General features: G+C 43.2%; 1 protein-coding gene across 1 annotated transcript in view; it reads left to right on the top strand.

The window, feature by feature from the left end:
• Positions 1 to 23,389, top strand: part of BIN2 (bridging integrator 2) — a 33,721-nt gene extending 10,332 nt beyond the window's left edge. Inside the window, exons 3-12 of the mRNA XM_082850570.1 lie at positions 7,781 to 7,835; positions 8,133 to 8,227; positions 8,818 to 8,913; positions 10,189 to 10,296; positions 10,605 to 10,690; positions 12,188 to 12,263; positions 13,554 to 13,636; positions 17,580 to 18,330; positions 21,781 to 21,855; positions 22,679 to 23,389. Of these exons, the coding sequence (XP_082706696.1) occupies positions 7,781 to 7,835; positions 8,133 to 8,227; positions 8,818 to 8,913; positions 10,189 to 10,296; positions 10,605 to 10,690; positions 12,188 to 12,263; positions 13,554 to 13,636; positions 17,580 to 18,330; positions 21,781 to 21,855; positions 22,679 to 22,708 (1,455 nt within the window). The 3' untranslated portion in view covers positions 22,709 to 23,389. The remainder of the gene's footprint in view (positions 1 to 7,780; positions 7,836 to 8,132; positions 8,228 to 8,817; positions 8,914 to 10,188; positions 10,297 to 10,604; positions 10,691 to 12,187; positions 12,264 to 13,553; positions 13,637 to 17,579; positions 18,331 to 21,780; positions 21,856 to 22,678) is intronic.
• Positions 23,390 to 23,884: the final 495 nt, after the last annotated feature.

The following is a 23,884-nucleotide window of genomic DNA, read 5'->3' as shown; positions in this document are numbered from 1 at the left end:
AATGAATATCCAGTTGCAATGCAATTCTGACACTAAGTACCCAGAGTTAGTTCAAATTTCACAGGTTGAGGGCATAGTCCGCCACTAGACTACCTCACTTCAGACACCATCTGTAAACCTCCAAAGTTCCCAGGCCACCTGCACTTTTGACAAACTGGCTACAAATTTGGGGGTTCCTACAGACCACTCATCTTCCGTAATTCACTAGAATGGCTCACAGAACTCAGCAAAGTGCTCTACTTAATTACAGTTTTATTATAAAGGGTACAAATCAGGACCAGCCAAATGAAGAGACACGCAAGGGGAGGTCTGGGAGGATCCCAAACATGAAGCTTCTGTGTTCTCAAGACACGTCACCTTCCCAGCACGTTGATGTAGGATTACCAATCAGGGAAGCTCACCTAAACTTCCGGTGTCTAGAGTTTTTATTGTGATTTCATTACATAGTGAATCATTCATAGGCCTCAATCTCTAACTTCCCTCCTTTCTGGAGGTCATACTGATATCACCTGTATGAAAGCCCCAACCCTCTAATCACTTGGTTCACCTTTCCCACCTGACCAGCCCCCATTCCTGAGTCATTTGTTCAGCATAGACACAGGTATGATCTGAGAGGCCCACCATGAATAACAAAATGCCAAGGATTTATAAGTTACTTCTCAGAAACCAGGGCCAAAGACCAGTCAGATTCTTTACGGTATGATGTAAGAATTATATGGAAAATAATTCTTTAAAATTATATTAGGGACTTCCCTGGTGGTGCAGTGGTTAAGAATCCACCTGCTGATGTGGGGGACATGGGTTCGAGCCCTGGTCCGGGAAGATCCCACATGCTGCGGAGCAACTAAGCCCATGTGCCACAACCACCGAGGCTGCTTTCTAGAGCCCGCGAGCCACAACTACTGAGCCCGTGTGCCACAGCAACTGAGCCCGCATGCTGCAACTGCTGAAGCCTGTGCGCCTAGGGTCCATGTTTTGCAATAAGAGAAGACACTGCATTGAGAAGCCCGCGCATGCAACAAAGAGTAGCCCCTGCTCGCCACAACTAGAGAAAGCCCATGTGCAGCAACGAAGACCCAATGCAGCCAAAAAATAAATAAATTTATTTTAAAAAAATTATATTAAAAGGATATTAGCTATAATCTAATTCAGTAGTTGACTGTATCAGGATCATTTGAGAAATAATGCAACATCTCTGGTAGTAGGACTTGGGAATCTATATCTTAAACTTGTTTTAATGGAAGATTTCAAATGTATACTAAGATAGAAAAACCTGTATAATGAATCCACAGGTACCCATTACCCAACTTCAATAATTTATCAACTCTTGGGAATCTTGTTTCATCTATGTCTCTACCCACTTTCCCCATCCTTGATCATTATGAAGCAGATTCTAGATATCATTTTATCTATAAAAATTTCATTATCAGTCTCTAAAGATAAGGACTTAAACTATAACCACAAAATCATTATCACACCTAAAAATATTTTTCTATAAAACATTTAATCATTACAACAAATCAGAAGGTATATCAAGAGGGAATTCCCTGGTGATCTAGTGGTTAGGATGCTGTGCTCTCACAGCCCAGGGCCTGGGTTCAGTCCCTGGCTGGGGAACTAAAATCCCACAAGCCGCATGGCCAAAAACAAAAAAAAGTATATCAAGAAAAAGTGAATTAAAAATAATGATTTCACACCTCCCATGCTACAACTACTGTTGTTTTTTTATGCTTACAGTTACTTTGCTATGTATGTGTATGATCTCTAAATATATCCACAACAAATAAATAGGTTTACAAGTGAGACTGTTCCATTCTTATGGTTTTGTAACTTGACTTTTATTTTTTTATTTATTTTTTTTTTTGTGGTACGCAGGCCTCTCACTGTTGTGGCCTCTCCCGTTGTGGAGCACAGGCTCTGCGGCCATGGCTCACGGGCCCAGCCGCTCCGTGGCGTGTGGGATCTTCCCAGACCGGGTCACGAACCTGTGTCCCCTGCATCGGCAGGCAGACTCTCAACCTCTGCGCCACCAGGGAAGGCCTGTAACTTGACTTTTTCACTTAATTTAATACAAATATCTTTTCAGAATTTTCAGATTAAATATCCAGCTAAAACATAAATTTAAGTAATATCTTAAAAATCAGCAATAATTTTTTAATATCATAAAATATTCAGTGTTCACACTCCTCTAATTGTGTCATTTTTTTAACAATTTGTTTAAATCAGCAATTTGTTGCCATGTTTAATAAATCTCTTCATCTGTAGGTTTCTAATCCCTCCTTTTTGCAGTTTATTTATTGATGTTACTGGGCTGTTTTCCTGCAGTTTCCTGCAGTGTCTAAATTTTGCTGATTGCATCTCCATGGTATTGTTTAACATGTTACTCTGTCTCGTATTTTCTGTAAATTAATAGTTAGATTTAGAGGCTTGATGAGATTCAGATTTTTGTTTTTGTTTGTTTTGGAGGCAGGAATACTTGTTATTATAGGTATTATAGTCTTCCATCTGGAGGCACATAATATCTGGTCATCTCCTTTTTTGTGTGGTATTAACCATAGGTGATCATTAACTAGAGAATCTGTGTTTTACATTAAGCTTTCTATGTTTATTATGTAGCAGCTAGTCTGAGAACAGCATTTGGCAACAACCACTGATCTAGTCTAACTCCATCAAAGGGAAATAGGATCTGATTGAGAGGGAAGTAATATAATCAAGGTAATATACCATAAGAGTTGCAGAGCTAGGATTCTAACTTAAACCCTGTGCTTTCTCCCCTCTACCTCACAAGGAGGCCACCCTGGGCCTCTTCACAACTCCAGTTACTGTTCTACTTCCAGCTCCAGGATAGGAATCAGTAAGTTGACACCTGCTTTGAAAGGTTACTGACGCTTGGCCCATTCTGTCCCTCAGTCCTTTCTCTACCTTATAGGATAGACCTACAACGGCAGATGTGTGGGTAGAAAGGGTAGGAGATGAAGGAAGGGCCATCAAGAAGAGGGGTCTTCCCTGGTGGCGCAGTGGTTAAGAATCCGCCTGCCAGGGCTTCCCTGGTGGCGCAGTGGTTGGGAGTCTGCCTGCCGATGCAGGGGACGCGGGTTCGTGCCCCGGTCCGGGAGGATCCCACGTGCCGCGGAGTGGCTGGGCCCGTGAGCCGTGGCCGCTGGGCCTGCGCATCCGGAGCCTGTGCTCCGTGGCGGGAGAGGCCACAGCAGTGGGAGGCCCGTGTACTGCAAAAAAAAAAAAAAAAGAATCCGCCTGCCAATGCAGGGGACATGGGTTCGAGCCCTGGTCCGGGAAGATCCCTCATGCCGTGGAGCCACTAAGCCTGTGCTCCACAACTACTGAGCCTGTGCTCTAGAGCCCACAGGCCACAACTACTGAGCCCGTGTGTCGCAACTACTGGAGCCCACGCCCCTCAACAAGAGAAGCCACCGCAATGAGAAGCCTGCGCTCACCGCAACTGGAGAAAAGCCCACGCACAGCAGCAAAGACCCAACGCAGCCAAAAATAAAAATTTTAAAAAAAACAAGAAGGAGAATAAGAGGATTAGATGGGACAACCCCCTCAGAATTCCCTATGTGAGCCTACCAACTAAACAACACTTGGGCAGGGAAATAATTTGAGAAATGAAATGGAGTTAGGCTAGGAATAAGGAAAAACTTTTCTCCTGAGAGAATGATACACATAGTAATTGGTGTTTGAACATGCTTGGGAAGTTTATTTAACAAACATTTTATAAGTACCTGCTGTGTGCCAGGCACTGTGCTAAATGCCGGGACTTAAACTTGAATAAGACAACATGCCTGTTCTCAAGGCTCTCACAGTTTAAGGAGAAAGACAGCGAAAAACGTCAGGTCTGAAGCTGGACCTAGGTGTCTGAGATGAACGGGAGGAAAAAGGACAAGGTCAAGGAAATTGAAGGTGAAGAATTCCAGAAGTTGGACCAGTTGGTCATGTGCCCTACCTTTCACCTGCAACCAGTTTGTAGATAAACTTTTTTTTTTTTTCAATTTATTTATTTTTGGCTGCATTGGGTCTTCCTTTCTGCGCACGGGTTTTCTCTAGTTGTGGCAAGTGGGGGCTACTCTTCGTTGCGGTGTGCGGGCTTCTCACTGCAGTGGCTTCTCTTGTTGTGGAGCTCTAGGTGCGTGGGCTCTAGGTGCGTGGGCTTCAGTAGTTGTGGCACACGGGTTCAGTAGTTGTGGCTTGCGGGCTCTCGAGCACAGGCTCAGTAGTTGTGGCGCACGGGCTTAGTTGCTCCGCGGCATGTGGGGTCTTCCTGGATCAGGGATTGAACGCATGTCCCCTGCATTGGCAGGCGGATTCTTAACCACTGTGCCACCAGGTAGCACCTGTAGGTAAATTTTTTATTAATAAATAAATAACACTTCCAAACATCCCAGTCAGATTTCAAGGCCTTGACACTTGCCTAGGTTCTTAATCAAATTTCCATAAGTAATTTTTCTTTGAGGGCTCTGCTTGCTTCCCCCTTTCCCTTTCCTCAAAACACATATTGGGTTGATTTTTCCATAACATCTTACGGAAAAACCCGAGCATACTTTTTGGCCAAGCCAATGGGAAAGAATTATTTTCGTAAAGCAACACTTTAATCTCTTATTTCTGGTAGTGACAGCTGCTTCCAGTTCATTGCCTTCAAAATCACATCTAACAGTCGAGCTTCATCTTTCCCTTCTGGACCTCGATTAGATCAAGAACTGTCAGCACTTGCTCAGGGTTGGTCATGCTCTTATTTTGCTGAGTGTTTGGGATTCTGAGTCCATTTTTCTCTAGCAAGTTGGGAACCCCAGGACAGGCACTTCTTCTCCATCCTCAGAACCCCAGTCTCTTAGGAGGTAGCTCTGCTACCTGAGTGCTTAGGACACACTTCCAGAGTGAGTGATTCATTAACTGAGGGCTGGGACTTTGTATCAATGTAAGGGATGGGAAGAACTAACACAGACTCCTTATAGTACTGCCAAGAATTTTGCAAGGACTTAGAGAGCAGAAGTGATAAAATCATAACATTTAGAGCTAGAATTAACATTTAGAGCTAGTCTTACTTGGTATTTACAGATGAGGGAATTAAAGCCAGAAAAGTGGAATCACTTGCTAGTTGGTAGTAGAAACAAGTTTTTGACTCCCAGACCAGTGGAAAGCTAAGACTGTGAGAGCCACATCTGTCAGGAGAGAAGAAAGATGCTGGGATTATTCAGCCTGGAGACATTTCAGGTCAAAGGAATAAAATGACACAGGTGCTATCCCACCACCCCACCCTCTACTACCAATACCACCACCATCTCTCTCTCTCTCTCTCTCTCTCTCTCTCTCTCTCTCTCTCTCTCTCTCTCTCTCTCTCTCTCTCCTCCCTCTCTTCTCTCTCTCTCTCTCCTCTCAAAGGCAACAGCAGGAGCAGAAAAGAAGAACTTTGACCAAAAGACTTGATTCTAAAACACGGACTGTGGTATAAATAGTACCCTTAGTTTTGAACAGTGTACATACAACCTGTACCACCATACGTGGTAGCCTTGATCACTGATCTGATTTTTCAGGCCATATAATATCTAGTGGGATAAAAAAATTAAGAATTTCATTTGTAGAAATTATGCAAGATCGGGCTTCCCTGGTTGCGCAGTGGTTGAGAGTCCGCCTGCTGATGCAGGGGACACGGGTTCGTGCCCCGGCCCGGGAAGATCCCACATGCTGCGGAGCAGCTGGGCCTGTGCGCTGAGCCTGCGTGTCCGGAGCCTGTGCTCAGCAACGGGAGAGGAGAGGCCACAACAGGGAGAGGCCTGCGTACCGCAAAAAAAAAAAAAAAAAAAAAAAAAGAAACTATGCAAGATCGTTTAACAGCTTTTGTTATTCAAACATGTATTTTGGAGACCAAATCTTCATGGTGAAGTAAAAAGTTGGATCCATGTTGTTTTCTTTCAAGAAAGAAGTTAAAATCCTTGTTAACTTTTATAATCCCCAAAACTCTTTCAAACCATGGTTATCACATTTGCAAAACTCTCAAAGTTATACCTACCTACCATATCCATGTTTAAAAGCTGTTATGTACATTTAACATGTTAGATTGTTTAAACTTTTTTTTCTGTGAATGAAAAGCAAAGAGGAAGTGAGACATCTTTCCTGGTGAATGCTAAGTGTTTCTGAATTTTATTAACTGACTGAATCTGTCTCTATCATGCTGTTGAAAGCACTTTCTCAAGGTCACCAGTGACCTCCAATTACCAAGTTCAGTGATTTACTGATTCTTCATGCATTCTAACCTCTCTGAAGTATCTGGTCCTTCAGTCATCAGAGGATGCTGTCTTGATCCTCATTTGCTATAACACACCTTATGATCCCAGTTCTTCTCCTGCCCCTTTGACAGCGCCTTAGATTCCCTTGAGACTGTGTCTTCGTGTCCCTTAAGCCCTGGCATTCAGCCTCTTGAAAAGGACTTTTAACCTGAGGTATAGTCAAGAGTTTGGACTGGCTCAGAGGTGAGCTGTGGAGGCAAGAAGATGGATAAAATAATTAATCCAGTTTCCTTTGTTTACTTGACCAAGTAGACCTGGGTTTTCTGCTGCTAAAATTAAATAATAATGATTTTTCCCTCAAAGAATTACACAGATTAAAAAATTAAGTTATTAGATAGAATTTTCTGAATTTTCAGCTTTTCTCTCATAAATTTTTTATACTTTTGGTATGCTCAATAGCCTACCTATAATGAGCATAAGCAAATAAAACAAGTGAACAAGTTCACAAGTATTTTTATCATGTACTGCAAAATGGATCTTAGCTCAAATCATCTGAACTGAGGATCACTGGCCCTGTACGGTACCCTTGATGTGGGCTGCACCTTTCAGTCCAGTCTCACGCTCCTGTAGTCAAGCTCCAATGTCAACAGCCTGGCCTCAAAATTCCTTCTCACCCAACTGGAAACTAGAGTTCACATAGAGGAGAGAGACCAGAATGGGAATGTGCTTTAGACAACACCGTGAGGAACAATTGAGGAAGCCTCTGAAAAAGAGGACTCGGTGCAAGCCACATGAAAGACATCTTCAAACCTGTGTGCAAGAGAAATTAGCCTGCTCCAAATACAGAAGGCCAACCTAAGACCAGTGGGCAGAAGTTCTAATAGAGCTATTAAAAAATGAAGTGCAAACTAATAGAACATTGTCGATCAAGTATACTCCAATAAAAGTTAATTAAAAAAAAAACCTATACATTGGTCAAAATCTTCCTAGAGATGACACAATTTAGTTTCATGATGGTGAACCTAAATTTTCCTAAGACCTGCCTATAATTAGGCCTGGTAAAGAGTGTTATTGATTAAAACATATAATACAGGAAAAATAAAAAAATGAAGTGCATGGGAGAAGAGGAATGGCCTGTGTGAGGCTGCAGAGAAGAAGAGGGCCTGGTGTCTATAGAAAATGGTAGCAGTTTTTCTACCCAGAGAGGAAGGTATAAGTCAGAGGATCACATATATAGTGTCACATAGGACTCAAGTTCCAACAGAGGAACTATAGGTTCTAGTTCACTGGAAGGGAGAACAAACAGAGGAAAGAAGACATGCCAGTGCAATGGGAGCAATTTCCCAACTTAAAATTTGCCCCAAAAGAGATAACCAACAACTTCTTGGTAAAGAGAGTAGAGGCTAATATATAACAATTGCAAATGTTTGAAGAAATTCCAGGATTGATTTCGCTTTTAACCTACTTTTCAACTTTGACTTCTGGAGCATCTTTCCAAATATATCTCTTTAGTCATCAAAGGCATTTCTCCCTTTCAGGCGGAAGGCCACAAGCTATACAAGGACCTGAAGAACTTCCTCAGTGCAGTCAAAGGTGGGTATCAGGGAGCACAGGGGGATCCAGAGGGCATTTATGCAGCTACTAAGAGGTCCGGGGGATGGGAAAAAAAAACAACCGTACTCAGGCTTTTCATCACTTGCCTGTGCCTGACTGCTGGATATTTGTGGGCCGAGGAAGAGTAACTTTTCCTATCCCAGCCCCATCCAGCTTCTCTGACTGATAACCCAAACCTTTTGAGTTTGTCCTTTTGGATTGGAGCCACTGACTTGTCTGTCACCCATATGATTATACCAAACTACTTGATGGTAGGACTGAGTTCTCTCCTTTCAGTGATGCATGAAAGTTCAAAGAGAGTGTCAGAAACCCTGCAGGAGATCTACAGCAGCAAGTGGGATGGTCATGAGGAGCTGAAGGCCATTGTAGCGGTAAGAGTATTCTGGGCTTTACAGCTCTTCAACACTCACTCTACCCTCATCTCAACCTCACCCCAGCTTGTCTGTCCAAGCAAATAGGAAAACAAAGAGCCAGTTCACACTGTTCATTTGTATAGCTGTGATCACAGGTGGTAGGAAAAAGCTGTAACAGGAAAATATTATATGAAGTTAAAAACAAGTTTTCCGTAATCTGTGGATTCCTCTGTTTTTTACCCTCTTCCTCTCTTTAAAAACTTAGGAAGTTTTACCCACACAAAACCAATGGGTTGTTTTTGAAAACCAATTTCATGCAGTTATTTGCTCCCAAACTTCCCTATCCTTCAAGCTCTAGAGTCCAAGACTCTCGACCATCGGTTCCTGTTCTTAATCCCTTGAATGCATGTCCAGTCTCTTATACAGCAGTTCCTTGGGGAAGGGCTGTTTCTTCATCTGACTCTTCCCCAGAATCTGAAATGATACTCTAAAAATATCAGGGCTCCAAAAAGGAAGTTTGTTGCAGGAAGAATTTGGGTATTTCCCTGGAATGCAGTTGCTGTTGAGAAGTGGAGCCCTCACCACTCCCCTCTGCCTCTATCCCACAGAATAACGATCTCCTTTGGGAAGACTATGAAGAGAAACTAGCTGACCAGGCTTTGAGGACCATGGAAAACTATGTAGCCCAATTCAGCGAGATTAAGGTAATCGATTTACAGAATCAAGGATGGGTTATGGGTGGCCCATATAAGTTAGAAAACATGTTGGGTTAAAAGTATAAGCAGAGTTAGACCCCATGGCTAGGAATGAAGTTGGATAGGTTAGGAAAAAGATTGAAAGTTGAGGGTTAGACAAGAGGTTAGGGAGGAGGGTCAGAGGTAGTGTGAAGGTTACATTTAGACTTAGATTTCAGTGAACTAGATTTGGGCTGGCTTTGAATTAGATCCAGGTCAGGGCATCCCATTTTGTTGTGAGAAACAGTTGGTGGGACTATAGACGTTTATTGTAGAGAAGAGGGAACTTGGAGGAGTTATAATAATTATCTTCAAATACTTTAAAGTCTATTAGATAAAAGAGGAATTCAACCTGTTCTAAACTGTTCCAGAAAGTAGAATTAGAATTCATTAATTCATTCAACTCATATTTATTAAATGTCTACTCTGTTGGGCACTGTGCTGGTTTTGGATTAATATAGGAAGAAATTAAAGGAAGCCTCACTTAAATTTCTCATAGCTAAAGCTTTCCAAAAAAGAAATGAAATATACTGTGAGATAGTGAGTTCTCTATTCTCTGTTTAAGAAGAAGTCGAACTACTTCTTATCTTGGATATTGTAGAGAAGCTTTGTGTATTGAATAGGAAGTTGGATTAGATAATCACCAAGATCCTTTCAAATTCTGTGGTTGAGAGAACAAGACAAAGCCATTAACATTGTTTGCCTCTCCCTGGTATAATTTGTAGTTGATTGAGTAAACGTTCTCTCAGTGCTCATAATAATTTACTATTTGTATTATGCTTTAGGCTTTTCAAAGCCCTTTATATTCAGCATTTGATCTTTAAAATAACACTATAGGGCAGATGAGGCTACTGAGGCTCCAGAAGAGGTGTGCCTTGCCCTAGGTGACAAGGCTAATAAACGGCAGCATTGGGAATAAAACCCAAAACTCCTGACTTTCAGTTTAGTAGGATTCTCAAGGCCATTTCTTCCAGATGCTGAACCAGTTTCTAGTGGGTTCACAGGATGTATTAAAATTCAGTGCAGGCTTCCAGGTGCTCTGGAGGATTGCCCTCTACTCTCTCTCCCCCTGAGAATTCCCATTCTTTCCAGATAATGAGGGAGATCCCTTTGGCACAAAACCCTGTCAGAGAGTAAAATTTGATACTAGGACAGGAATCTGGCTTCTCTGTTTGATACTCTGTTACCCACATCCTGGCCACCGAAAAGTGAGTATCAAGGCCCTCTCTCTTGACTCTGGGTTAGGAGAGAATTGCCAAACGGGGCCGGAAACTCGTGGACTATGACAGTGCCCGACACCACCTGGAGGCAGTACAGAATGCCAAGAAGAAAGATGAGGCCAAGACTGCCAAGGTAAAGAAGAGCCTGGTAAAAACTCCCTGCCCTCCCTCTCCCCATAATGGTGGCAAGTGGCTGGGCCAAGCTGGGTTTAGGAAACGATAAATTCAGCCTCCGGTGTCCTGAAGGAAATCCTGTCTCCTCTGACACTGATGCTCTAAGGATGGGCAGAGACTTGAGGCTGGGGAGGACATAGGTCTGGGGAAGGGGAGGCATGGTTCCAAGTAAGCCCCGTCCCTGAAAACATGCAGAGAATAAAGGAAGCAGCCTCTAGCTTTGGGTTCAGGAATGAGGGGAATTGTCCTGTCTCTTTTACCACCTAGGCAGAGGAAGAGTTCAACAAAGCCCAGGTTGTATTTGAAGATCTGAACCAGGAACTACTAGAGGAGCTGCCTGTTCTTTATAATAGGTAATGATTGAGATTCAGGAAAGGGCTGGACCCTCGGGCCAGTGGAGTCCCAGGCCACCTGGCAGACCAAACATGTCCTCATGAAAAGAGCCCTGGTCCAAGAGTGGGATGTAGCCTCAGCCCTGCTCGTAACTTGCTGTGTGATATTAGGCAAGCCACCTTTCTCTCTCGACCCTGGTTTCTTTGTCTGCAATACAGAGATAACCATCCCTGCCCTACCAGCTTTTCCGGGTTTAAAGATAAGATGCTTCTTGGATAGGAGAGATCTTGGCAAGTAAAGTGCTGTCATCATGCATACTAGGAGTATCTGGTTTTCTGCTCAAGCGTGTATTGTTTTAAACAAGTTTGGTTAGTGAACATCCGGATTCATGTAGAAGATACACCATGGCATGAGTATTTCCATTAATGAAGATGTCTCTGCTTCACAGTAGGTAAAAATGTTTTAGATGTAAATTTTCCACATTGGAAGAGGAATCTGAACAGAAGCTCTATTTGTATCCTATTTCCTTTTCATTGTACAAGATATGCTTTAAGGGACTTCCTGGTGGTGCAGTGGTTAAGAATCCGCCTGCCAATGCAGGGTACACGGGTTCAAGCCCTGGTCCGGGAAGATCCCACATGCCATGGAGCAACTAAGCCCGTGTGCCACAACTACTGAGCCTGCGCTCTAGAGCCTGCGAGCCACAGCTACTGAGCCCGTGTGCCACAACTACTGAAGCCCACGTGCCCTGCAGCCTGTGCTCCACAACAAGAGAAACCACCGGAATGAGAAGCCCGCGCACCGCAAAGAAGAGTAGCTCCTGCTCGCTGCAACTAGAGAAAGCCCGTGCACAGCAACGGGGACCCAACGCAGCCAAAAAAAAAAAAAAAAGAAAGAAAAAAGATATGCTTTAAAGCAATTGTAGTCAGAGTATTTTGTATTGTCACTTTATATTAGTCTAAGAATGAGGGAGCCTTTTTAATGACTACATGTATTCTAAAACATTAATTATGTGATTCCTAATTTAAACAGGATTGAAATTTAATAGTTTCTTTAAATGTAAACTTCCCCAATTCATTTACGTTAGAATTCCATTAATGTACATACAGCTTCATAGAAGTCCAAGTATTGTATACTGAGAAAGAATACTTACTATAATAATTATAATTGTATGGCCTTATATTTATACGGCACTTTAAAAATTCTTCAAAGCACTCTCATATCTACTTCAGAACCTAAAGAGCCTGAATCAGATAACTTCTTTCATAGAGATCTGTTGTACTTTGGTGTCAGCCTAGGCTGGTCGTGTCTCCTCTGGCCTTCCCACTCCTGAGAGTCAGTTGTACCCCTGGCCTGGCTCTGACGGATGCAGATCCCAGAACGTCCTGAGCCTAGGCCGTGGGGTGCTTTTCTGTGCGGAGCCGGCAGTGGCTTTGGCTTACGCTCCTACCTTGTACTTCAAAGACTTCCTTTACCAACACTTACCTTCACGTGTTTGTTGTTTTGCCTCTTGATAGTCGTATTGGCTGTTATGTGACCATCTTCCAAAACATTTCCAACTTGAGAGACGTCTTCTACAGGGAAATGAGCAAGGTGAGAAACATCCGGCCAATTTAGACATCTAGGAGGGTTTTTCTAATGAATATGAAGGTCGCTCTAATTTACATAACCTCATTAGATATCCATATGGGCATCACAGATTTTTACTTCTTTCTCATGATGAAATAATAGCACTTGATGGACTGTGTTGAACGTATTAAAGCACATCTTTAACTTAAAAAGCATGAATTGTATATTTTAAATGTGAATTATATCTCAATAAAGATGTTAAAAAATACATAGTATAGAAAGCTGAAAGGTCCTATAAGGAGAAATTGATAAATCTTCATAGGAGATTTTAGCAAAGGGAAACCAAATTACTGACAAACTAACAGAGTGAGGTAAGAGCTAGAAACCTAAATGATCAATAATTATATGGGAAAACCCCCACAAATATAAATAACAAAAAACGCAGAATGAAGTGGTGATAGTGGACATTCTTGTCTTGTTTCCAGTTTCAGGGGAAAATTTTCAGTGTTTCATTTCTAGGTATGATGTTTGCTTTAGAATGTTTGTAAATACCCTTCATAAGTTAACAGAAATTCTTCCCTATTTCTAGTGTACTGAGTTTTTCTTTGTTTTGAATACACTGAAGAAAATGAAAAAAAAAACCCACATGTTTATATAATGTCAGAGGGCCCTCTCCATCTCCATTAACAACTGAATAATGGCGTCCAAATGGACTTTAGATGCATAAAAGAGATTAGACTTATGGAAGGAACAGCTGAAGTGGGGAACCAAGTTAAATCTCCATCTTCTGTTGCTGGGGAGCAGAGAGGGCAGTGTTTAGGCACAGGTCAGTTTCTCAGGTAGTTCGTCTTGAATAGGGCCAATCCTATTCAATGATGGGCAGCCACAGAACATGACCTCACAGGGTCACTTCTAGTCCTGCGATTCCAAGACTCTTTGCTGTTAAATTATTAATTATATTCACATCCACATTCACACACGTTCCTCTCCACAGTTTCTTTGGCTAAATTATGATTTGCCTAGTTAATATTACAATGAGTTTTCATTCCCTGGATCACCTGAGAGACGCTAGAACCTCAAATCAACATCAAATACCAGGGACCCAGCCTTGAGAGAGCTGCCAGTCTGATGGAAGAGGCAGAACTTTAGACATAGTAAAGGAAGAAGGGGTAGTGGGACAGGACCCTGGACACTAGTGCAAAAGGGATAAGGAATTTTATCAAGGGTAGGAAGGTTTTATTTTGGGGAGAGAAGGGATATGCCAGTCTCAGGTTCCCACGTGGCTAGCATCTCCTTCTCTCTTGCTTACTCCAGCTGAACCACAATCTGTACGAGGTGATGAGCAAACTGGAGAAGCAACATTCCGACAAAGTCTTTGTGGTGAAGGGACTCTCAAGGTGAGCCACTTCTGACACTCATTTCTGCTTGGGTTGTCCTGTGTGTGAACACATTCAACACTCTCACCTCCAATCCCAAATCCTGACCTTTCCTTTCTGTTCATGTTCATAATATTGTTTTTTGTTGGTGCTACACCCCTATATAAAGTATTTTTACAAAATATTTTAGTGGTAACTAAACGTATAAAGAATAATGCAACGAAGAGTCATATACCCATCACCAAATTTAAGAAATCAACTATTGGGACTTCCCTGGCGGTCCAGTGGTTAAGACTCTGCACTCCCAATGCAGGGGGCACGGGTTCGATCCCTGGTCGGGGAACTAAGATCCTGTATGCCATGTGGTACAGCCAAAAAAAAGAAAAGAAATCAACTATTTTATATATATAATTAAATCTCCCAGTGTCCCTTCCCCACTCACTTTCTCTTCCTGTCCCCCACCAAGTGTAACCACTATCTTAAATTTAGTATTTATCATTACCATGCATGTCTTTTTACTTTTATTATATACATATATATGCACACATAGAAAATATTATTTTGCATGGTTTAAAAATTCATTTAAATAGAATTATACTGTATGTGTTCTTTTGCAACTACTTTTGTTTTCTTAGTATTGTTTGTGAGATAACTTATCCTTGTTGCTACATGTTGCCAGCTCTGATCTTTCCTTTTCTTAATTGTTATGGATGCTATTGTATGGCTAGTTCACAGTTTATTTCTCTGAACTGCTAGTGGACATTTGGGTTGTCTTATAGTTTTATGCTGTTACAAATAATGCAGTGAACGCGTTTCACATTTCTCCTTGTGAATATTATCAAGAGTTTCTTTATGATGCATACTGGGAGTCGAATTGCTGAGTCATAGGGTCTGTGCATTTGGGTTTCTTCAGCCTTACTAGATATTACCATTGCCAGATTGCTCTCCAGAGTGATTGTTCCAATTTACAACTCACCGGAAGTGAATAAAAGCCCTCATTGCTCCATATTCTTGCTACATGCGACATTGTCAGACTACTTAATTTTTCTAAGGTAATGGGTATGAAATGGAATTTTTGCAGTTTTAATTACGTCTCCACAATGGCTGGTTAGCTTGAACATCTTTTCGTGTTAGTGGCCTTTTAAGGTTCCTTTTGTGTGACTTTCATGTTTATCCTTCACATTTTTCATTTGGATTGTTTACCCTTTTTAAAAAACTGATTTACGTGAGGTGGGGTTTTTTGTATATTCTGGATATTAATCCTTTAATGATATATACTGCAAATATCTTTTCTTTCTTCTTTTTTTTTTTTTTAATATTTATTTATTCCAGCTGCTCCGGGTCTTAGTTGCGGCATGTGGGATCTTCATTGCAGCATGAGGGCTTTTAGTTGCGGCATGCGGGCTCTTATTTGCTGCATGTGGACTTCTTAGTTGTGGCATGCATGTGGGATCTAATTCCCCAACCAGGGATCGAACCCGGGTCCCCTGCACTGGGAGCGTGGAGTCCTACCCACTGGACCACCAGGGAAATCCCGCAAATATCTTTTCTTAACCTGTTATGGCTTGCTTTTCTGTGTGTGTGTATGTGGTGTGTCTGTTGCCTTCATGCATTCTTTATGCTGGTAAATGTAAGCAATTCACTGGTCCCTCAGAATGTGATCATTTTCTTATTCTGATGCCTTTGTTTAAGAAGTTTTATTAAGTTCCTTCTACACACAAGGTTTTATGCTGAGAGTTAGGCATCTAAGGACATAGGTGACTTGTCTTTCTCCTGAAGTGATTTACAAAAGTTGGAAGGGGGACTTCCCTGGTGGTGCAGTGGTTAAGAATCCGCCTGCCAATGCAGGGGACACGGGTTCGATCCCAGGTCCAGGAACTTCCCACGTGCCATGGAGCAACTAAGCCTGCGAGCCACAACTGCTGAAGCCCACGTGCTGCAACTACTGAAGCCCGTGCGCCTAGAGCCCGTGCTCTGCAGCAAGAGAAGCCACCGCATTGAGAAGCCCGTGCACTGCAATGAAGAGTGGCCCCCGCTTGCCACAACTAGAGAAAGCCTGTGCTCAGCAACAAAGACCCAACGCAGCCAAAAATAAATAAATAAATTTTTAAAAAAAAGTTGGAAGGACATAAAATGTGCCTAAGGAAACAAGGAACAATATAAGATTGCACATACTAAGGGCCTGAGGAAACCAGTAGGAATTCAAAGAGTTAAGTAATTGCGGTGTGCAGATAGATGGTCAGGGAAGGCTTTGAGGAGGTGGTGAAACTGAGCTTGAGATTTGCAGGAAGAATGGGAGTCTCAGTTTGTTGTTTCTATTCCTCATTTAGCAGTTAGTTACAGACTGTTAAAAAGAATCACTAACAGGCCAATATAGACTTCCCTTTTACTCCCCAAACTCTTTTTCTCCTCTTCCCTGCATTGAAAACCAGAGTTCTCTCTAAGTGTCCATTCATCTGAAACTTACCATCATTTACACCAAGATGTCCCAGAAGCTTTTAGGGAAATCTGGTCTTTTCTTGCTATATCCTGGGCCTTCTAAACCTGCTGACCCATAGAATGCTAGTGCTAGAAAGAACCTTATATCACTTAGCTTAGCTTATGTCAGAAACTCCCACAGGGCTGGAACTACGTTTTTCTCTTCCTCTTCCTGTCACCGTCTCCCATTCTTGAACCCAGGACACAGCACATAGTTGGTACACGTCAAGTAAATATTTGTGAGTTGCTTAATCAGTTAGTGGATGGTACATGGGAGGCCCTTAAGGAGATGAGTAGGAGTCAAGCTGATGTTGCTGTAGAAGCACTCAGCACAGTATCCAGCATACTCGATAAATGTTATAGTCAGTTTTCATTGTTCGTGGTAGTTTTTTTTTTTTTTTTTTTTTTTGCGGTACGCGGGCCTCTCACTGTTGTGGCCTCTCCCGTTGCGGAGCACAGGCTCCGGACGCGCAGGCTCAGCGGCCATGGCTCACGGGCCCAGCCGCTCCGCGGCACGCGGGACCCTCCCGGACCGGGGCACGAACCCGCGTCCCCTGCATCGGCAGGCGGACTCTCAACCACTGCGCCACCGGGGAAGCCCTTCATGGTAGTTTTGTTCTAAGCCACCATGAGCACTGAATTAGTGAATACCGAACCATTGCTCCTAGGGGAAACACAGGGCTAGTTTCCTGTGAGCCCCTGGTCCTAACATTGTCATCAGTCGATCAATACATAACTTTTCTTGTGTGTGTTTTTGTTTAAATACACCTCATTTAGTACATATTGTTGATTCATTCCTGTTGAACTCACAGCTACCAGCACTATGCCTGAATGACGCTTATCTAACGTGTATTTTCTCTGTAAGGCACATCACAGACTTTCTCTTCTCAAACAGCACTTTAGCACTATACTTGGAGGCCATTTTAAGCAGCAAAATCACCAACAAAAAGCACAACCAAAAACCTGGCAAACAGGACATATTTACAGTAAGAGAGCTAAAACAGGAAGGCAGAGGCTTGCCTTGTTAGACCTCAGCTGGGAAAGTACTGGTCAGGCACTCATTCTTCACAGCTGGCACATGTCTGTGAATGACCGCAAAGGAACCATGAGTGTTGATTTTGAGGTTATAAATAAATTTCAGGGGGTAAGTGCATTTGCAAATACAGAATCCATGAGGATCAACGGTATATCACTTGTGAATCTTTTCCCCAAAATACTTTGTTAATATATTGCTGAGTTTTTTTCCAGTTTCTTTTTCTTTATATATTTTTAGATAATCAAGATCGTGATATGGATAAAATTTTATAGCCTTTTTCCAATTCACTTTGTAATATAAGCATTACTACAAATTATACAGACTTTCCAATACCATTTTAAATTGCTTTATTCTGTTTTATTATTATGTGAATGTATCATTATTTATTTGGGGATTTAGGTTACTTCCAGTTTTTAGCTCTTCTGAATCTAAATGCCCTTCCTTTTTTAGCAGCAGCAGATGCTCTCTAGTCATCTCTCCCCCAGTTCGAACATCTACAGTCTCCAGCCCTCTTACCTCACCTACCAGTCCCTCTGCACTTTCCTTGAAGAGTGAGAAGGACTCCACCTCAGCAAGTGAGGAAGAGCTGGCATCTGATCCAGCCCAGGGAGAAGACAACTCCGAGATTAAAAAAGAGCCCTTAACAGACAAGGAAATAGAGGAGGAGGCTGAAGCAAGCTCCTCTGAGGAGGAAGAGCCTCTGCTAGCTTTCAACGGCCCCTCCCAGCCCCAGCCCTCACCCACCGTTGAGGGTGGAGAGTCCCAGGAGGAAATTCTCCCTTGCTCCCCAGCTCCATCACCAGGCAGAGCTCTGATCCCTTCAGAGCAGGCCGCACCTTTCCCAGAAGTAGTCCTCCGAACCCGCACCTCAAGCGAAGGATCTGAACAGCCAAAGAGAGCCTCTATGCAGAGGGCGTCAGCACCGCCCGGTAGGCCTCCTCCACCCAGAGCCACTCCCAGCCCCAGGTCCTCCTTAGGGAACATGCCCTCCAGCCCTCCAGCCTCTGAACCGAGTTCACCCACCAGCCCTAGGGCCTCCTTGGGGGCTGAGACTCCAAGTCCCAGGGCCTCCTTAGAGGCCTCTCCTGATCCACAGCCACCAGAGAAGCCGGCAAGAACTCCTGAGGTCGGAGAAAAGGAAAACACCGATAATCTGAACCCAGAAGAACTTTGTACTGCCCCAGCCTTGATGATCTGTCAGGTGAGAATGGGTCTGGCTGAGTCTTTATTCGCTTTTATAACCTCCATGTGGATTATTTTTACTATGGTCAGGTTGCCCCACAGTAGATAAGACTTTATGTCATTAGATTACAGTTTCAGGGATACTCTTGGACACCTTTTTTGGTTCTGGGGATTGCACATCTTCATAGCAACTAACTTAGCGACCTGTACTCCCAGGGTAATTGCTGCAAAGGGCTTATCTCTCATATAAGAAGATTTTTACTAATTTATTTCTTTTGCTCCAATTTCTGGGAGTTCCCAACTGGATCCTGATCTTTCCTTTTTTTAATGTGGGAGAGGGAGGAAGGTCTCACTTCACTTTGTCATACTTGTGATTATGGTGAATAGACCCCAAGCAAAATGGCATCAGCAAATTTCCAAGGTATATCTTGTTTGATGAGAGAAGCCTAGAAGAAGGAACTCACAAAGGGAAGGTAAAGCAGAAGGGATGGTCTTTTGAAAGGTGAAAATATGGATGAAGAAAGGATTCTGTTAAAATAGAGACACAGACCCTCTGGAGAGCAACCAATTCCGTGAAGGATCTGAAAATCAAGTCATATTCTATTCAGATTACATGGAAGTCTGTCATATAGAGGAGAGATCTGACTTGTTCTGTAAGACTCCTGAGGACAGAAAAAGGCCCTGCGTGTAAAGTGTTTTTGTTTTTTTAAGTACATTTTGGATCAATATAAGAGGAACTTTCAGCAATTAGCTCTAAGAAGTGGTATGGGAAAACATTTTTTTTAATACAGAGGAAAGGGGGCACAAGGGACATCCAAAAACCAAAATGGGCTGGGCCACCTTGAAAACTAGTTCCCCTTCCTTGATGTTAAAAGCTAAGGCTATATGGTTCCCTGTCAGGTGCATTATAGAGAGGATTATGGGGCAGCATCTGACTAGGTGGCACCCAGATTCATTCATTCATTCCACAATCACTCATTAAACCCCTACTATGTGCCAGGCACTTTTCTAGGAAGTGGGGTATTACAGTGAACAAAACACAAAATTCTCTGCCTTCCAGCTGCTTACATTCTAGTGGAGGGGGAGATAGACAAGAAACAGAATAAGTAAGTAAAATTACAGTTTAGTGGTGATATGAGTTAGGGAGAAAAATTAAGCAGGGCAAGGCATAGGGAGTGGGGGCTGAATTGCAGCTTTGAACAGAGCAGTCAGAGAAGGTGACATCTGGGCAATGAAGGAGGCCAGGGCATGAGCCATGTGGATATCTGGGAGTGTGAGATGTCTGGTTACCCCTCAGATCATACCACCCTACTACTGAATATGCCTACCTGAAGGTTGACCAGGCTGTCTCGGGAGCCTCCTGCTGTCTGAGAGGAATTAACATGGACAGAGGGAACAAGGGTGTGATGTCTGGCAAGGCAAGGAAGGTAGAAGACAAGAGGACAATAGACTTATCTCAGTTGACTCCCCTGAGATACTAAAATCTGAGTCATCAACAGTATTATGCCCCCAGTCTTGATTCACGTGAGGTACTGAAGGTCCTAACAGAGCATAATATAAAACCTTCCCTTGTCTGGTTTCCGGTCTGAGGTAGCTACACTGAGTGAGAGATATGCAAGGCATGTGGATAGTGAATAAGCCCAAGATAAATGTGGGACTTTGCGTAGATGAAGAGTATAGCCACTTCTCCACTGAAAAGAGCAACTCAACTCTATGGAAAATCCAAAATTAATTTAAATTTGATTGTAATATGTTATATGATTTTAGTATAGAGACAACAGTCGAATGACATGTTAGGCTCAGGTGAATAATAAAACAAGTTTGCATTCTTGGAGTAATTTTACTGAAGGGATTATGGGAACCAAAATGCTGTCTATTTGGAGGAAGAGGCTAGTAACACTGTCCTCCTTGGAAATGAGGTACAGGACACAACTTCCTTCCCCTGAGGTTACCTCCTTATTTTTTAATTTTTTTTTTTTGCGTTACGTGGTCCTCTCACTGTTGTGGCCTCTCCCGTTGCGGAGCACAGGCTCCGGACGCGCAGGCTCAGCGGCCATGGCTCACGGGCCCAGGCGCTCCACGGCATGTGGGATCCTCCCGGACCGGGGCACGAACCCGTGTCCCCTGCATCGGCAGGCGGACTCTCAACCACTGCACCACCAGGGAAGGCCTACCTCCTTATATTTGAGATTTACTCGCAGCCTCTCCTGTGGGATTGCGTTGGTCACTGGCTAAGGAGACATCTTTTTCCTATGGAATTAAGCAATAGAGCATCTTAGATCCTAGTGTATCAGTATTATCAGTCCTCTGAAGCCTGTGTCCTATAAGATTTGTTCATCTCCCTCACAGATGCATCATAAATCATATTTTCTCTCAAGCAGAATTATGGACATACCACATATAAAAACGGGTAAATAAAAAGATAACTGTGACAAAAAATTTAAAAAATGTTGGGGCTTCCCTGGTGGCGCAGTGGTTGAGAGTCCGCCTGCCGATGCAGGGGACACGGGTTCGTGCCCCGGTCCGGGAGGATCCCACATGCCGTGGAGTGGCTGGGCCCGTGAGCCATGGCCGCTGAGCCTGCGCATCCAGAGCCTGTGCTCCGCAACGGGAGAGGCCACGGCAGTGAGAGGTCCGCGTACTGCAAAAAAAAAAGATAACTGTGAGAAAATCTGTTCTTGCTCAGCATTTGACTCACCTGAGAGAAAATGAAGATTTTGATAACCTTCTTGGAGGTATTAATAGTATTACCTTTGAGGTAGTTCATGGCCTAGAATCAGCAGAGGGAGTACGAAGAAGGAAATTTTCCTGAAAGGAGAAATCACAGAATTTCAAGTGGCTGTCATACTGTTAGAAATCGGTTCTACTTTAAAAGGGTGAATTTTATAGTGTGTTAAATAAATTTCTTTTTTAAAAAGTTCATTCTAAACCTTAGAGTGCCAAGGTCTTCCCCTGGCTTAGTAGTTACTAAACACGGCTTTTTCCACACCTTGGGCTCCCATCTCAGAACGTAGACCTTTTCCCAAGGAAACCATCCTCCCACTTGCCTCTCCTAACTGCTGTGGGTTAGGATCATCTGAGTGTGAGAACTGCCATGTATTCTCGAGGAGGATTAGCCTAAAAGTGATAGGTCGTGGTTTTAAGACCTATATTTGTACACTTACAGAGTCTCACCTAGCTATATGTATAGATGCCATGTCACACAAATCATGGAAACAACTCTGGAATCTGAAGACCTGGCTTCCTGTCCCAGCAAGTCATTTCACCCTTCAAATCTTGGTTTACTGATATGAGGGAGGATGGCAGTAAAGCCTTCCCTGTTGCTTTCAGGCTGTAGTGAAACAACATTGTATGATTGCCTTTAGTATTATCTATGACCCTTATGATGTGTAAGGCACAAAAGACCCTTCTAAGCTGAGAGGCTGGGAGGCTGAGACACGTCTCACTGGCAGAACTCTTCTTTTTGTAGAACCAAGGTCTTCAGCTTCATGTCTCTGCGGTTCCAGAAGAGAGCAGCGTCATAGCACCCGAGCCTCAAGAAGAGGTAAGGAGTCCAGATATGCAGACAACAGGAGGGGTGGTGAGACTGGGATTGCGGATGGACAAATGCTTGGCTACAGGCTGGCATCCTCGCTGTGGGCTGTGAGGGGAACCCAGCAGTGAACAGTATCCTTAGGGAAAAGTCAAGCAGGTGGGAGCCAGAAGAACCAAGAGTGACCGCACTTTGTGGTTCCTTTGTGCCCGTTTCCCAACTGGCTTTGAACCTCCTGACCTCTTCCCATAGCCCTATCTCCTAAGAATTTATTTAGTTAAACCTGAATTTACTTCAAAAAGGAGTTAAGAGCTACAAAGGGCATACAAAAAGTAAATACATACAGGCACCCACGTGAAATGTAGTAAAGGAACTCAGAAGTGTATTAGTGAGAGTGACTAATAAATGACTAAATAAAATGGAGCCATGACCTAGGCAAGTACAAGTGTGCATTCTATAAAATAGACTTCCTAAGGATGGACCACAAAATTGGCTCCAGACTAACATCCAAGAAGAAGGGGAAAAACCTGATCAGTTCACACAATTTATGATGCCCATTCCTTAGGAGAACAACTCCTGCTACTAAGATGAAAAGGAAATCTCTTCTGCGAATCCTCATAAAGAGATGGTGAATGACAGAATGAACAGTATCTGCAACAAGTCTTTACAATAATCCTAACAGCCAGTTTCATATTGCCCCCACCGCCATACAGGCCAGCGCATGACATGAAATATAATTCAGGACAAGAAAATGGAGTTTTCACACCCCCCCCCCTTATTAATTGGTTAGTGGGAGGGTAGGTCAGCATCTAATGCAATCATGTTTCCTTTCTAGGTGTCTACCATTCAAAATGCACAACTCTGAAGAGGAACTGCCAAGACCTCCCCACACACACCTCCCCAGAAAGGCCCCTCAGCTAGAGGATATAAGTCAGAGGGACTTAAGATCCGGCATTCATTTCTGGTTTCTCAAACTATGAATGCTGGCGGTCTCTAAAGACCTAGCATTAATGGAAGCTGAGGAGCAGACTTAGGGGAGGCAGGGAGGCAGTCTTGGGAGAAGAGACTGTTAGACTTGGAATATTTAACTCAGGTTTTAGCATTGTTAGAATAATAAGACTTCATATACTAATGAGGTGGGGCTAAAATGACTATAAAAAGCAAAAGCATCTGTAGACATAGACATTTATCCACCCACAGGCATATAACCACACATACTGAGAGAATAGTGAACAGATCTTTTTTTTTTTTTTGCGGTACGCGGGCCTCTCACCGTTGTGGCCTCTCCCGTTGCGGAGCACAGGCTCCGGACGCGCAGGCTCAGCGGCCATGGCTCACTGGCCCAGCCGCTCCGCGGCATGTGGGATCTTCCCGGACCGGGGCACGAACCCGTGTCCCCTGCATCGGCAGGCGGACTCTCAACCACTGCGCCACCAGGGAAGCCCGTGAACAGATCTTTGATTTGCCACTCATTTTGCAAGACTTAAAACCAAAAGAACATATTTTCAGATTGTTAAATAAAGTATTATTCTGATGATGTATGGATTTTTTGTTTGACACAGGAAGTTGTTCCAGCCCAGCAAACTATTCTTCACTTAGGCAAGGTTATTGACTCTACCCCAGGTTCAGAAAGCTTTAGTCACATCCCTGACCCCCAGCTCACCCTACCTCCTGGCTAGAACTCTTTGATGATGCCAGGGGCCACAGGCTCCTCTCCTCAATCTAGATGCTTTATTGCCTGACCCCTCCCCCGCCCTTTGGTTAATAAGCAAATATTCTTGGAAAGGGTTTATATTTTAGAGCTGTGTCTAGTGCCTACAGTTTGGTACTTAGTGTAAATAAGGATCTGAGCAGGATGGAAGAAGAAAGAGAACTCCAAGTGAAGGGAAAGGATATATGGTATAGATACAAAGTATAATGGAAATGGTATGGAAGTTAGAGTCAGAAGTCTTGGATTCAAGTCCTATCGTGTGCTTCTGTGAAAAGATTAAAAACTAACTTTGAAGTCCTGCCACCCTGATAAACATGCAAGCACTCACTC

This window comes from Leucopleurus acutus (assembly GCF_964270905.1).
Source record: "Leucopleurus acutus genome assembly, chromosome: 11".
NCBI lineage: Eukaryota > Metazoa > Chordata > Mammalia > Artiodactyla > Delphinidae > Leucopleurus > Leucopleurus acutus.
Note: the sequence above shows the minus strand (reverse complement) of the source record. Positions and strands in the feature narration are given on the sequence as shown.